This window comes from Loxodonta africana, chromosome 8 (assembly GCF_030014295.1).
Source record: "Loxodonta africana isolate mLoxAfr1 chromosome 8, mLoxAfr1.hap2, whole genome shotgun sequence".
In the NCBI taxonomy this organism is placed as follows: Eukaryota; Metazoa; Chordata; class Mammalia; order Proboscidea; family Elephantidae; genus Loxodonta; species Loxodonta africana.
Window position 1 is genome coordinate 37,668,663 of NC_087349.1, and position 13,649 is coordinate 37,682,311.

The window sequence follows — 13,649 nt, forward strand, 5'->3', positions numbered from 1 at the left end:
ACAGCCCCAGACGCTACTCATCAAAGTAGGATGTAGAATGTTTTCTTTATAAACCATGTTATGCCAGTTGAGCTAGATGTCTCCTGAGTCTGACTTCTTGAATACTATGCCATTCCTTCTCCTTGGTCCCAAGGTACTTGAAAAAATGGCATGAGTCACAGTGTCAGAGCACAAAGTGTGTAGGAATGAAGACCTGGGGGCTGGTGCTCTGCATTGTTTAATTTTTTCCTTCTCTAGAACATGGCATTATTTTAAAAATGAACAAAAGCAAAAACTAGGTAGTGATTAGGGTTTTTTCCCTCCTTCTGTAGTCGGTAATGTTTTATTATACACCCACCTCACACTGGCAGTTGAGGCTTTGTCCATCTCCCTAGTATTTCATGCATATGTAATGGTAAGGCTCCTGTTCTTAGTTGATTATGACTTTTCGTATAGAATTGTGGGGGTCTGGATTTAAGCATGAGGTTATACATGTTCTGGAAGCACAGCACTGTTATGACCTCTCATTGTCTCCCATTTACCAGCCCACTAGCTTTCAAAAATCGTGTCTGATCAAGTCTTTATCCCACTTTAAAACCCTGAGTATTCCCTGCTTACTTGCAAAAAAAGGCCTAGTCTCTTTGTCACATCTTCCCTAACCTCAGCTGCTTCCCAACCTTGTCATCTTCCACTGTCTTCTAAATACCTTTCACTGCAGCCACTTAAAATTAACTTGTATTTCCCAAATGAAGCATATGTATAATTTTTAATTCCTTTGAATCTTTTTGTCAACCTGAAATACCTGTCCCTTCACCACCTCACTTCCATTGCCTAATCCCATAAAAAAAAATCCCATACCCCTGTTAATTCTCTTCCCTGATTTCAACTCATGCTACAAAATTTAGCTCAGATTTTGTTTTGTTACCACTTTCTTCATGAAACCTTTAGAGATTCCAGCCTCTATGTCTACCCTCCCTGCCCTGTGGTAACACACAACATTGCACTATAATTATTTGCTGTGGTTCCTTGTATCACTGAAGACTATGGATTCCTTGAGTAGGGATTATGTCTTTGTGTCCTGAGCACAGGTCCCGGAGTATTAAATCCTGATTGAATGAATGAACCTTCTCAATATATTTCTGCCTGCTTCACAAGCTATCTTTTTCTGTGTAGTTATTTTGATTTGCAGTATTTGTTTGAATATATTGATTACAGAAAAATCGTTCTATAGCTCTTGAAGATTGAAGGCCATTTGGGAGTTATTTTTGCATAATGTATGTAAAATTCAATTATGAGGATATAAAATTTAAATGTGATAATGATTATTAACACCCTGTAATTGAATTGAAATCCCACACCAAGGATGTTATACATTTGAAATTTGTGGCAAATTTTTCAAATAACATTTGACTATACAAAAAAAAAAAACCCACTGCCCTGAAGTTGATTCCAACTCATAGCGACCCTATACCAACCAGACCAAACCCAGTGTCGTCGAGTTGATTCCGACTCACAGCGACCCTATAGGACAGAGTAAAACTACCCTATAGGGTTTCCAAGGCTGTAAGTTCTTACGGATGCAGACTGCCCCATCTTTCTCTCACCATTTGACTATGTGTCTGCTAAAACATAAGTTAAGGCTCCCTATCTATCTTTCAGCCGCATTTCTTGCCACCACTCCTTGCAATCCTTGTGCTCTCTTGCCTCTGAGGCTTGCAGGTGCTGTTCCCTCTGTCTGGAATGCCTGGCTTTCAGACTTACTCCAGTTGGTAATGCCAGCTTGAATTGTGTGGTTATTGGCTTAATAGTCTCTCCCACCAAGCTGTGAGCTCCATGAAGACAAAGACCATATTCAACATGGTGTGGCATGTTGCAGGCATTCAGTAAATATTCGTTTCATGAATAAATGAAGGAATATATCTTGCTACTAGGTGTCCCCAGCATCTAACACAGTGCCTGGCACATGGTAAGCAGTCGATATTTATGAATGAGTATATGTTAGTGATAATTTCTAAAATCATAATGACTGCTCTTGCTTTCTTTTTTTTATTACTTATGTGTTTGAATATGGGACTTTGTATTGTTTTGGGAGAATTCACAAGAACTTTTCTTCTTTGAGCCTCTTGCACTGGAGAAGAGCCGCTTCTGCAAAGTAATAACCTCCCTGCTTCATTTTTTTTTAACCCTGGTATGAAAAATACCAAGTTAATCATGTTGTACTATTTGAAGTAAACAAATAAGAAAACTGCTCTCCAGCTGCCAGTTTTAAAATAGTGGCATATGAAACACTTATTTCTGTGTGCTATGCAAACGGGAACATGATAGGCAGGGCAATGTTCTTTTTAAATTCCAAAAAGAATCTGTTGCTTAGTAATTGTTGTGTGTGTGAAATAAAAGCTTTTTTTTTTTTTTTTTTAATTTAAAAGCACATATTTGGTGAAATGACCAGAGCTCAGAAGTACTTAGAGAGGGCAGACAAGGAAATATCACAGTATTTGGGGTTAGGGAGGATAGGGGATGCCCCAGAAATCTAGCATGCATGTTTTACTGCTCTAAAATATTGTAACTGTGAGTTTAAAATGTAACCTGTTGCATGGCAGGTGACAATAAATACTTGCTCAGCTAAACATGTAAATACCACAAAGGAAAGGAACCCTGGTAGCACAATGGTTAAGCCCTCAGCTACTAACCAAAAGGTTGATGGTTCAAACCCACCCAGCAGCTCAATGGGAGAAATCCTTGGCAATCTGTTTCCCTAAAGATTAAAGCTGAGAAAACCCCATGAGGCAGCTCTACTTTGTCATGTGGGGTTGCTGTGAGTCAAAATTGACTCGATGGCTACTAGCAACAACAATGACCACAGAGGAAGATGTTCACTTTATCACAGTGTGACCTTATGAAGCATTAGACTACAATTTGGAAATCAGGTTTTTTTTTTTTTTTGCTTTCTTTCTGAATAGGTAGTTAATCATATCAATTTTTTTAATCTCCTCCAACTACAAGGGACATCAAAGCCCCACACATTTTTCAGGTATGAGAGCTCAGGTCTAGAGAGGTTAAATAAATCACCAAAGTCATTGAGATAATTACAGAGCCAGGTTTAGAATCTAGATTTTCTGTCTGTGTAATATTCTTTTATCTTTATTATAAGGTTTCTATAAATGAATGGTTCCACAAAGGTAGTTGTAGCTTCAATGAATACCTTAGAAATCTTCTAGGAAACAACTGAGAAGTATTCTTAGGGGAAGTAAAGAGTTACGCCAATACACAGGCATTAGTACAACATCAGAAGCTGCCAGAGCCTTTCATTTTTGTGAACACTGGGAATGGGAAAATGAGATAGCCTAGGAAAGGCTTTGTATCCCCAGCTCCTACACTGGCAATATCTTTTCTTTTGTCCCCAAAAATATAAAACAAGAACAGCCAAAGTTACTAACCTATAAGGTAGATGCTTTGCCTCCTGTGACCAAACTTTTCAGCCAGATTTTTCCCTGTGCAGCTGATATCACAACCACACATGAACACACACACACATATCTAGCCACTAAGGTTGGGGCCTCTAATTTTGAATTCTATTAGACGTTTTAGGAGAGAAGGTGAAACTTCAGTATTTTAGAATTTATTTAAACTGTATCCTATAGGATCGCTATGAGTAGGAATCGGCTTGATGGCAGTGGGTATTCCTAACTAACTCTTGACTAAAAATAATAAACGACCTGAACTTTCATGATATTTCTTTGATAGCTATCATAGCAAATTCAGTAAGATAGGAAATTGAAGTGGGATATAATTTTTTAAGAGGTAAATGCAAAGTTAGCATTTTTTTTTTGCAGGGATGTTAAGTATCAGTGTCTGGGAAACCCCAAATAATCAACTGAAAAACATTAAGAAGTTTTGGAAATGCATTAAAAATGACTTCTCACAGTTTTAATATGCTAATACCTACTCTCCCAAGGGAAAACCTAAGTGTGAAATTGCTTGAAATTATCTGACCTGGAGTGGAGTACTTTTTAGGAAACTCTGTGTCTGGTGATGGTGCAGACATGAGCAGGATCAGTCTGGCCATTTAAGACAGATGACCTTGTGGGCAGGTTTCCACATGGTATATAAGGCATACAAAAGTATGTGTGTTGATGCCAAAAAAACTAAAATAAATTCTTGTCAAAATATTTATGGCCTTGGTCAAAGCTGTTAAAGTACATTAAAAAAAAAAAAGAAAGAAAGAAAGAAAAGCTACCACATGGTTCTCAGTGTTTAGATTCTTAGATTCTTTCTGTCTTCTGTTGGCATGAGTGACAACCATAATCTTATATTCCGGCAGCTTACATGTTTTACATAATGTGTTGCTGGGCTTGATAAATAAAGCTCTTGTATTTTGGGTTGCTTTTTATTTTTTAAGCAACACCATACTGATGCTTTCAATCAGATTGTTAGAGAAATGAATTTTCCTAGCATCGCTTAAGATTATTAAAAAAAAAAAAAAAATCAAGGGGTTCAGGCTGATACTTCTAAATCCAAGCTAGCTTGAGCCAATCCCTTTTTGAGTAGGGACTTTCTATTTCATTCATTAAATGTGGTATATTACCTCCTTGAGTCCCCTGTAAGTATCATGTGCAGCACCACTGTTGGTCCTAGCTCTTGCACTGTATCAGGAAGAGGAATTTTCATGTTTGACAATAGCTTCTTGTCAAGGAGTGTTCAGTTTAAAGATAACGTCTCAGTGAATACTGCTGCGCCATAGCGTGGCCTCTGTGTGAGGAGTACCATGATACTCTCCTAGCTACAAAGTCCTCATTACTGGGTTCAATTTTGCACACATCCTCATTTGAATTTCTCCCACATGGCACTCTGAGAACAATTCACTCAGATTCTATAAGCCTGCCCATATCCTAGTAATTCTGCGTTTTTACCCCCTAAGAAATATGAGCTTTTGTTTATAATACTTTTTTAATGAACATAACTTTCTAAATTTTGATACCTGCTTAAAGGATAGCAGAAGGAGCCCCGGCGGTGCAGTGGTTAAGTGCTCGGCTGCTAACCAGAATGTTGGTGGTTTGAACCTACCAGCCGCTCCGCAGGAGAAAGATGAGGCAGCCTGCTTATGTAAAGATTACAGCCTTGGAAACATTTGGGGGCAGTTCTACTCTGTCCTATAGGGTCTACGTGAGTCAGAATCGACTCACCAATGGATTAAAGGATAGCAGATCTGAACCAGGACTGTTTATAGTTCTCTTGGGTTGAAAAGTCCAGGTGTTTAGGATACTGTAAGAGAAGGAAGGGAGTATATTTGTATGCAAATCTTCTACCACTAGTGTTCCATTTTATTTCCAGAACCTACATTTTTAGAGCTTGTGAAAAAAAATGAAAAGTCATTTCTACTGTGCATGAGCAGGAAAAAGAAAAGGGAGCATTTGGGAAGGGGAGCAAGGCAGGAATGGTCATGGTGACAGTCCCTTCTCCTGGGGAAACAATTAGAGTATGTTTGTAGGCTGCTTTCTTTTCTATAGCTGCTTTGGAAATGGTAGCAGCAGCACTTACCTTATTTCTTGTGTTTGTGTGTGTGTGTGTGTGTTGACAGTTACAATAAAACCAGTAAAATGGTCTTTTTCCTCCTTATCCAAGGATTTCCTGCTGCAGATATTTACTGTGTTCCGAATATTAATTCGCCCAGAGATGTTTCCAAAGGACTGGACTGTGATGCGCTTGGTCGCTAACAAGTAAGATGTTTAAATTGATAATAATTGTGGCTCAATGTGTAGTGGGAGAGGAGAGTATAAAATGGTCTTTTTAGCTTGATCTTCAAGTTTCTGACCTCCAAGTCCTAGGTTTCTTTTTCTTTGCCTCTTAATTAACTTCTCTCGGTCCATTTATTATTATTGTTATTATTAGTTTTGAACATGAACATAGTTTGAAAATCAAAATAATATAACAGTGTATGTACTGAAAAGTCTCACTGTCACTTCTTTCCCTGTCTACCTTCTTCCCCAGCTGATGGTAACCACTTTTATTTCTTCCATATCCTTCCAATGTTCCTCTATCCAGCGCCTAGCAGATAAAAAAAAAAAAATTAGCGTAATACAAATACTATTCCACACCTTGCTCTTTTCATTTAAATAACCCTGGTAGCCTTTCCCTATTAATATGTAGAGAGCTCCTCATTCTTTTCTTTTTTTTTTTTTTCATTTACAGCTGTATAATAGTCTACTGGATAGATGTACTATGGTTTATTTAACCAGTTCCCTGTTTCTGGACACTTGAGTCACTTCTGATCTTTCTTAATTCATTTTAACTTAACAAAATACATTAAGCATCTACCATGTGCCAAGAAATGGGATAAGACATAGGCCTTCAGTTGGGCATGTGACGATTGAAGTTCCTATTATACATCCCAAGTAACTTGCCCAAGATTACAAACCAAACTCATTGACATCAAGTCGATTCCGACTCATAGGGACCCTATAGGGCAGAGTAGAACTGCCCAATAGAGTTTCCAAGGAGCACCTGGTGAATGTGAACTGCCGACCCTTTGGTTAGCAGCCATAGCACTTAGCCACTACGCCACCAGGGTTTCCACCAGGACTGCCCAATATTAAATAGCTAGTAAGTGGCAAAACTAGAATTTAGGCCCAGTGCTCTGATTCCAGGAGTCCTCGTGGCTCAGGGGTTAAGTGCTTGGCTGCTAACTGGAAGGTCAGCAATTCAAACCCACCAGCCTCTCCATAGGAGAAAGATTTGGCGGTTTTCTTCTGTGAAGATTACAGCCTTGGGAACTCTTATGAGGTAGTTCTAATCTGTCCTGTAGGGTCGCTGGGAGTCGGGATCAAGTTGATGGCAACAGGTATTTTTATTATACATGCAAGTGGCAGGGCCAACAGAGAGCTGAAAATCGTGCTCTGAGGAAAGGGCAGAACTAGATAGATGTGGGAAATTATTGGCTTTAAGTATATTTGTGAATGTCTGGGAGTTGATAAAGTTGGCTTATACTGTGCATATCCACTAAAAATGAAATGATCTGAGGGCAATGCTTGAAGGAAAGGACTTTAAGGGGCAGTCAGAACGGCAGAGGGTGCTCCAGGAGAGTGCCATGTCACGGGTTTACCTTCCCTTTCATCTTCCACTCTCTGTAGCCTCAAGATACAAAGTGAAATCCAGTTCTTTAGGAAACCTGCCCAATCATCACTTCCAATCTTCTTATTTACCCTATTTCATAAACATTCTCACTTTCCAAGTCAATGTTTGCTTGCTTCTCCCTTCCTCCCCTTCTCCAACCCCCAACATCATCAGGCACAGGGCGAACCTTGGACTCTCCAGGCATCTGTCCACAGGCCAAGTCTACCATATGTTTTTTCCAGCTGCCCAGGTATGATGGTGGTGAGAATGCCAGGCATGCAGGATTTGATTTTGATTAGATGTGCCTGATAGCGTTTCCGCTGCAGTATGCATTTATAGACTTGAAGGTGTTCAAATGATGTGTTAAAAACTTTGTGAAGTAACAAATAGTATAATATGCCGTGTTATATTTTACGTAAGTACAGAAGCAGCTTTTCCATTTTGAAGGCTAATTGAGACAACTAAAATAGTTCTCTTTATAATTTAGCATATTTAGTTTTATATCCGTGACTAGAATCAGATAATCTATTCATCTGGATGTCCAGATGCTACAGTTTCAAGTGGGGGCTTTCGCTCATGTATTGCCTTTATTAGCAAGGATAAAACATTCTGGATACCTGGAGATGGTTATGAAGCCACCCAAGGAGCCTGATGGGAAGGGGTCCAGGCTGCCAACATCATCACCTCATAGTATCAGCATTTGATCATTCTGCCTGCCCTGTGTGCAGAGGGGTATTTTGACTTGAATTATAATTTTCAGAGGTAGAAATTCAAACTGAAATTTGGCATTTTCTTCCCTAAGTAAACAGGCTCTCCTTGAGCTTGCTGAAACCATGACAACGTTGTTGTTGGTTAGGTGCCGTCAAGTTGATTGCAGCTCATACAACCCTATGTACAACAGAAGGAAACGCTGCTCAGTCCTGCACCATCCTCACAATAGTTGTTATGCTTAAGCCCATTGTTTTTATATTAAATGCTGTCTGTCTCTCCACCCCAGCTAAAACTCTACTCCATTTATGAAAACAGCATGGTCACATAAGTGGGGAACGGACTCAGAAGTATAGATTCTGCTTTTGAGTAACCACATAGTGTTCACAATTTTCATCTACAGTGTTAACCAAATAGGAACATGATTTTGTTAGAGATGAGCTCTGTGTGATAGTATGTCTAGACAGAAGATTGCTTCAATAGTAATTGCAAGAAAAGTGCCATTAGCCTTTGCTAAATGCAACAGTATCATTATGTTGCCGCCCAAGTAAGTGCTGATAGGAAACTGGCATTGCTTCTCCACTGGTGATGGCTGGCAGCTACAAGTCCAACTTAATTTATAGATGGGACTCCAGGGCCTGGCGAAACACCCGCCAAGTTGGAACAAAGCACACGCTGTATGCTTTCTGCTTACCTCTCCTCTCCTCAGTTAGCCACCCTAGTCATATCCCATCCAAATTTTAAAACCTTACGAGATTTTTCTTGCTTTACGTTTCTTGCAATATAGAAAAGAGATTAGTTCTCAGCTATTTGTCCTTTATTTATAGATTATGAATCTGTAATATTGGTGGAGTCCTTGGGTGTTGCAAACAGATAACATGCTCAACTACTAACAGAAGGGTTAAGGTTCGAGTCTACCCAGAGACTCCTTGTAATAAAGGCCAGGCACTTTACTTCTGAAAAATCAACCATTGAAAACCCTATGGAGCTTAGTTCTACCCAGACATACTTGGTGTCACCATGAGTCAGAATCAACTCAACAACAAATGGGGCAGGGATTATATATCTATATATATATAATGAGAGAGCAAAATAGATTTCTGAAGGATGTGAAGAATATTTTAAATATGCTAAAGAGAGTACAGTGGAAAGAAAGGTTCCTATTTTGCCAAAGAAGTTGGGTAACTGTGTAGAAGCAAGCTCAGAAGCTAGATCTACGTCTCTGAGGTTGACTGCCTTTTCTTTGATGGCACTTTCTTAGACAAACATTTGGTCAGGGCCCCTCAGAGAGGCATTTTAACCCCACTGCCACTTCTGCTAATCCCCTTGTGTACTTAATACATGTCAAATTGATAACAACTAGCTGAGAAGTCACCGTTTTCCTACCCTTGAATTCAGCTGAATTAGTTCATCCTTCAAAGTGAATGTTCTTTTATGTTTTAGTCCTTTCCTCCTGTGTTTCTCAAGTAAGTTAAATGACCTTTAACTTGTTCCATCCTAAGTTGTGTTATCCTATACCCTGTAGCTCCCCTGCTTTATGTGAAGTCCCACCATAAGCTGTGGCCAGAGCACCTGGATATTTGTATGTTTTTTGTTTATTTCTACCTGAATGTCTAATATTGGGTAACAGAGCAAATGTGTCCAATCTAAATTCCACAAAGCCAAAGAAACACACCTTTTTCTTTCTTTCTTGCAAAGCTGTATCCTGCCCACTGTAAGTTCTTGAGAGATGTTTCTGATGAGGACAGCTGCTCAATCTGAGAAAGAAGGAACATAAGGGAGAGGAAAATTAAGTACCAAAAATACAGGGCACTTTGAAACAAGCTTCCCTCCACCCCCTTCCCATACACATTGCAAAATAAAGTACAAAAATAAAGTCACATTTTTATACATGTTTTCAAGGAGATAACAAACTTGCTTAACTGAGGAAAGTGAAAATTCCCCGGTCCTTCAGTTGGAATTTCAGACCCTTATTTTGTTAATCTTGTGTGCGGTGGTGGCCTCTAACATATCATATGTTTGCTCTTCCCACCAAATGCTTGAATTGTTTTAGTTGATGATTATCTTTAGCCAATTTAGGTTCCCAGTGAGATCTATATTGCAAAGAAATGATTTGTGAAGTCAAAGATCCTTAAAGGTGGAGGTCATTCATTCATTTATTCATTCATTCACCAACCCATTAATTCAGCAAATATTTCCTAGTACTTAATATGTAAAATAGAAGCCCTGGTGGTGCAGTGGTTAAGAACTACAGTGGGCTATGGCTGCTAACCAAAAGGTCAGCAGTTCAAGCCCACCAGGTGCTCTTTGGAAACACTATGGGGCAGTTCTACTTTGTCTTATAGGATTGCTGTGAATCAGAATTGACTCAGTGGAGATGGGTTTTTGGTTTAATGTGTAAAATAAATGCTATAAAGAGCACAGTTCTATTAAGATAATGAGCCTATTTATGAAAGGAACTTAGTTCCAGACTGGACTAGCAAGGGTCTTTTGTGAGAGAATGAAACTTGAGCTGAGAGCTGAAGTATGAGTAAACAGGCAAAGAGCAAGGGAAGAATGTTTCTGCCAGCAGAAATAGCATATGCGATGGCCCTGTGGTCAGACGGAATATGGCACATTTAAGGAACTGTGGCTAAAGTATGGGGAGGGAAGGAACCAGTAAAGGTGAGGTTGGAAGAGGAAGACAAGGCTCAGATTTTGGGGGTGGGGAAACAAAAGAGAAAGCACGGAGAACCAGTTAGGAGGTTAATGCAGCTTCCAGGTAAGAGAAGATGATAGCTTGGACAGGTGGATAGCAATAAAGGTAGCAAATCATGGTTAAATTTGAGATTAGTTTTGGAGATAGAGATGATAGGACTTGCAGATAGACTGGATATGGGTGAGAAAGAAAAAGTAATTAAAGATGATTTTTGATCTGAGCAAAAGGACGAATGATGGTGCCCTTCACTTACATGGGAAATACTGAGATAGAAGCAACTTTGGGGGTGGAAGAAGTGGAGAAACCTGTGTTGAACATACGTTTGAGATGCTGCTAGATATCTAAGAGGAGACGTAGTAGAGGAAGGAAGACATGCTTGTATGGAGCTCAGGAAAGAGGTTATTGCTGGAATTCTAAGATTAGAATAGTATTTGAAGTATGTATGGATAAGTACAGGCAGTATTTGAAACCATGGAACTAAATGAGATCTTCCAGAAAGAAGGTGTAGGTTGAAATAGAAAAGTCCTGAGGACTGAGCCTGGGACACACCAATGTTTAGAGGTCAGGAATGGAGAAGCATTCAGCAGAGGAGACTGAAAAGGAGCAGACAGTAATGTAAGAAGAAAACCATCAGAGTGTAAAATCCTCTGAGGAAAGTATTTAGGAAGAAAGGAATAGCAAGAGCTGTGGGGAGGTTGAGGATAATGTGGATGGACAGTTGACCCTTGGATTTGGCAGTGTGGTTGATATTGGTGACCTTGACAAGTGCCATTTCAGTGGAGTGATGGAGATGAATCCTTGATTAGAGGGAACTCAAGAATGAATAGGAACTGAAAACAACAGTAATAGGCAGCTTTTTAGAAGGCTTTGCTATATAAAAAAGACCAGAGAAACAGGGCTATACCTGGAAGAGGATATGAAGACTAAAATCCTTTTTAAAATATAGGATATTATAGCATATTGATTTACTAATAAGAATGGCACAGTAAAGACAGAAAAAATTATGGTGCTAAAGAAAACAGGGGCAATTGAAGGAACAGTGCCCTTGGGTAGGCAAGTGGGAATGGAATTTTGCGCTGTATTTGCTCAGCGTGTCAGTCCGAGAACTGCCTGTTACTTGTCCATGATGAAATGAGCTTGTACTGCAAAATAAATCAGCTGTGTCTCTACGCACCAAGTTAGCCCAGCTGACATTGTGTTTTGTGGTAGATTTTCTCAATGAAGGAAGCTTACCACACTTCGAGTAGCGCTAATCTAGTACACATAAAGAGAACTTGACTTTAGCTAGGAGCATTAATCATTTATCCGTAATAACAGGAAAGAAGACAGAGTATGTAAATATGTAATACCCTGAAAAGTTGAAAGATTGAGTGATAGAATAGCGTGTCTATTGAGCATCCATTGACACAGTTGCTATTGTTTTTTTTTTTTTTTAATTGAGGATAACCATCCTTAAAGGATTTTATAATCCAGAGAGAGGTAAGATATTTATTTTTATCAAAACTACATATTACTAAGATAAGTGTGCTAAACTTAAATAAAAAAATAGTTACAGCAAATATTTACACAAGATTTTGCAAATATATATACATTACATCTCCTGGTGAACTGTAAAGAGTTGGTAGTGAGAACAGACACATGAAGGAAAGGACTCTGTAGGGTTTGGGCTTAATATCTCAAAACTGAGACGCTTGCCACATGAGTGAATTACTGCCCAGTGAAGTAGGTCAATGGAGTTTTAAAAATCACTCCACTTCAATTATTTTTCATTCTGTTTACCTTGCCCACACTACGTAATTACCTGAAAGCAAAATCACTCCTCTTCCTGTTGCCCTATTTTAGCTGATGCTGTGCCCTCCACCTGGAGTGCCGTTTTCCATCAGATTTGACTACTAATATCAGTCAGTTCTTTACAACATCTAACAAAGTGTAAAAAGTTTTACAAGTTTAACATTTTAGAATTATCTAATATAGCAAAAAATACAACAAAGCATAGATTTAAATATAGTCATGAGGCTCCAGTCATTCAACATTTATTGGACTAGGCATTTAGTGATACAGTGGTATGAAAGGCCAAATTCCCCAAGTGTTGTTCCCCAAGTTTTGACCTAGCTGGAACCCCCATTGCAAACCCACTATGCTGTAGTGGCGATGAAGCCCTGAAGACTTATACACCCCTCAGGTGATTGTTATGCACCCTGAAGTTTGAAAACCACTAAAAAAACTTACACACCCCTCAGGTGATTGTTATGCACCCTGAAGTTTGAAAACCACTAGCTTAGATAAATTCCCTTGATAGGTTGTCCAGTTGACTTCTTCTACCCCCATCCAGCCCACCCAGGTTATAGGGAAGTCACTGTATTCCAGGTTAGATTTCCTTAGTTTTTCAATGTTTATGGCCCAGTTTATCCACAATAATGTTTTTCTCAGTCCATGTATAACTTTTGGAGATGGGCTTTTTGCTTGAGCAGATTATCAGGTTGGAGTCGTTTTCAAAGGGATAAATTATGGGAGATGAGATGGCAACTGAAAAACCATGAAGCACTTAACTGTGACTTCCCGTACACTGGTTTCTCCTTTGTGTATAAATTATGTCATGCTGTGTCCATGAGATAAACCACAGATTATGATTCTCAAGAGTGAACCTTGTGCCTGCATATCTAGGGCAGAAATCAGCATTTTGACATTTGTGGTAGCAAATTGTAAACGTTTCTTGGCTGTTGAGCTGGAGCACTGTGATTTGAAATGTCCCCATATTCAGAAACTGAGTCATAAGTAAAAGTATAAAACCAGAAGAGCCACATGGTGGATAAATTGGAACAAGTAAAGAAAGGTCCCCAAACTCCACAGGCATCTACTACACCGAAGGCACAATCATGTATAAAATGCCTTTGTTTGGCTTGGGAACTTATGTGCTACAGAACTGTGTCTTGGTCCTCAGTTTCCAGAAAAAGCTCTGGGAGCTGCCTCTGTAACGGGGGCTGAATGTTAGAAACACACAAAATGTATTTGAAGTAAAGTCATTGAAAGATGTTTCCAGCCCCACGCACTCTTATTTTTGGAGGCCGCATCCCCTCATTATACCAAGCATATTTAGTAGATCGTAGAGGGTGGTTTCTCTTGTTTCAATACAGTATGCTGTCAAACATTGAGT

At 39.2% G+C, this 13,649-nt stretch overlaps 1 protein-coding gene across 5 annotated transcripts in view; it reads left to right on the forward strand.

Annotated features, from left to right (window-relative positions):
• DOCK4 (dedicator of cytokinesis 4) overlaps window positions 1–13,649 on the forward strand; it is a 488,016-nt gene that overhangs the window by 392,398 nt on the left and 81,969 nt on the right. For all 5 annotated transcript variants that reach the window (XM_064289799.1, XM_064289800.1, XM_064289801.1 and 2 more), the window contains one exon: window positions 5,602–5,696. In XM_064289799.1, the coding sequence (XP_064145869.1) occupies window positions 5,602–5,696 (95 nt within the window). The remainder of the gene's footprint in view (window positions 1–5,601; window positions 5,697–13,649) is intronic.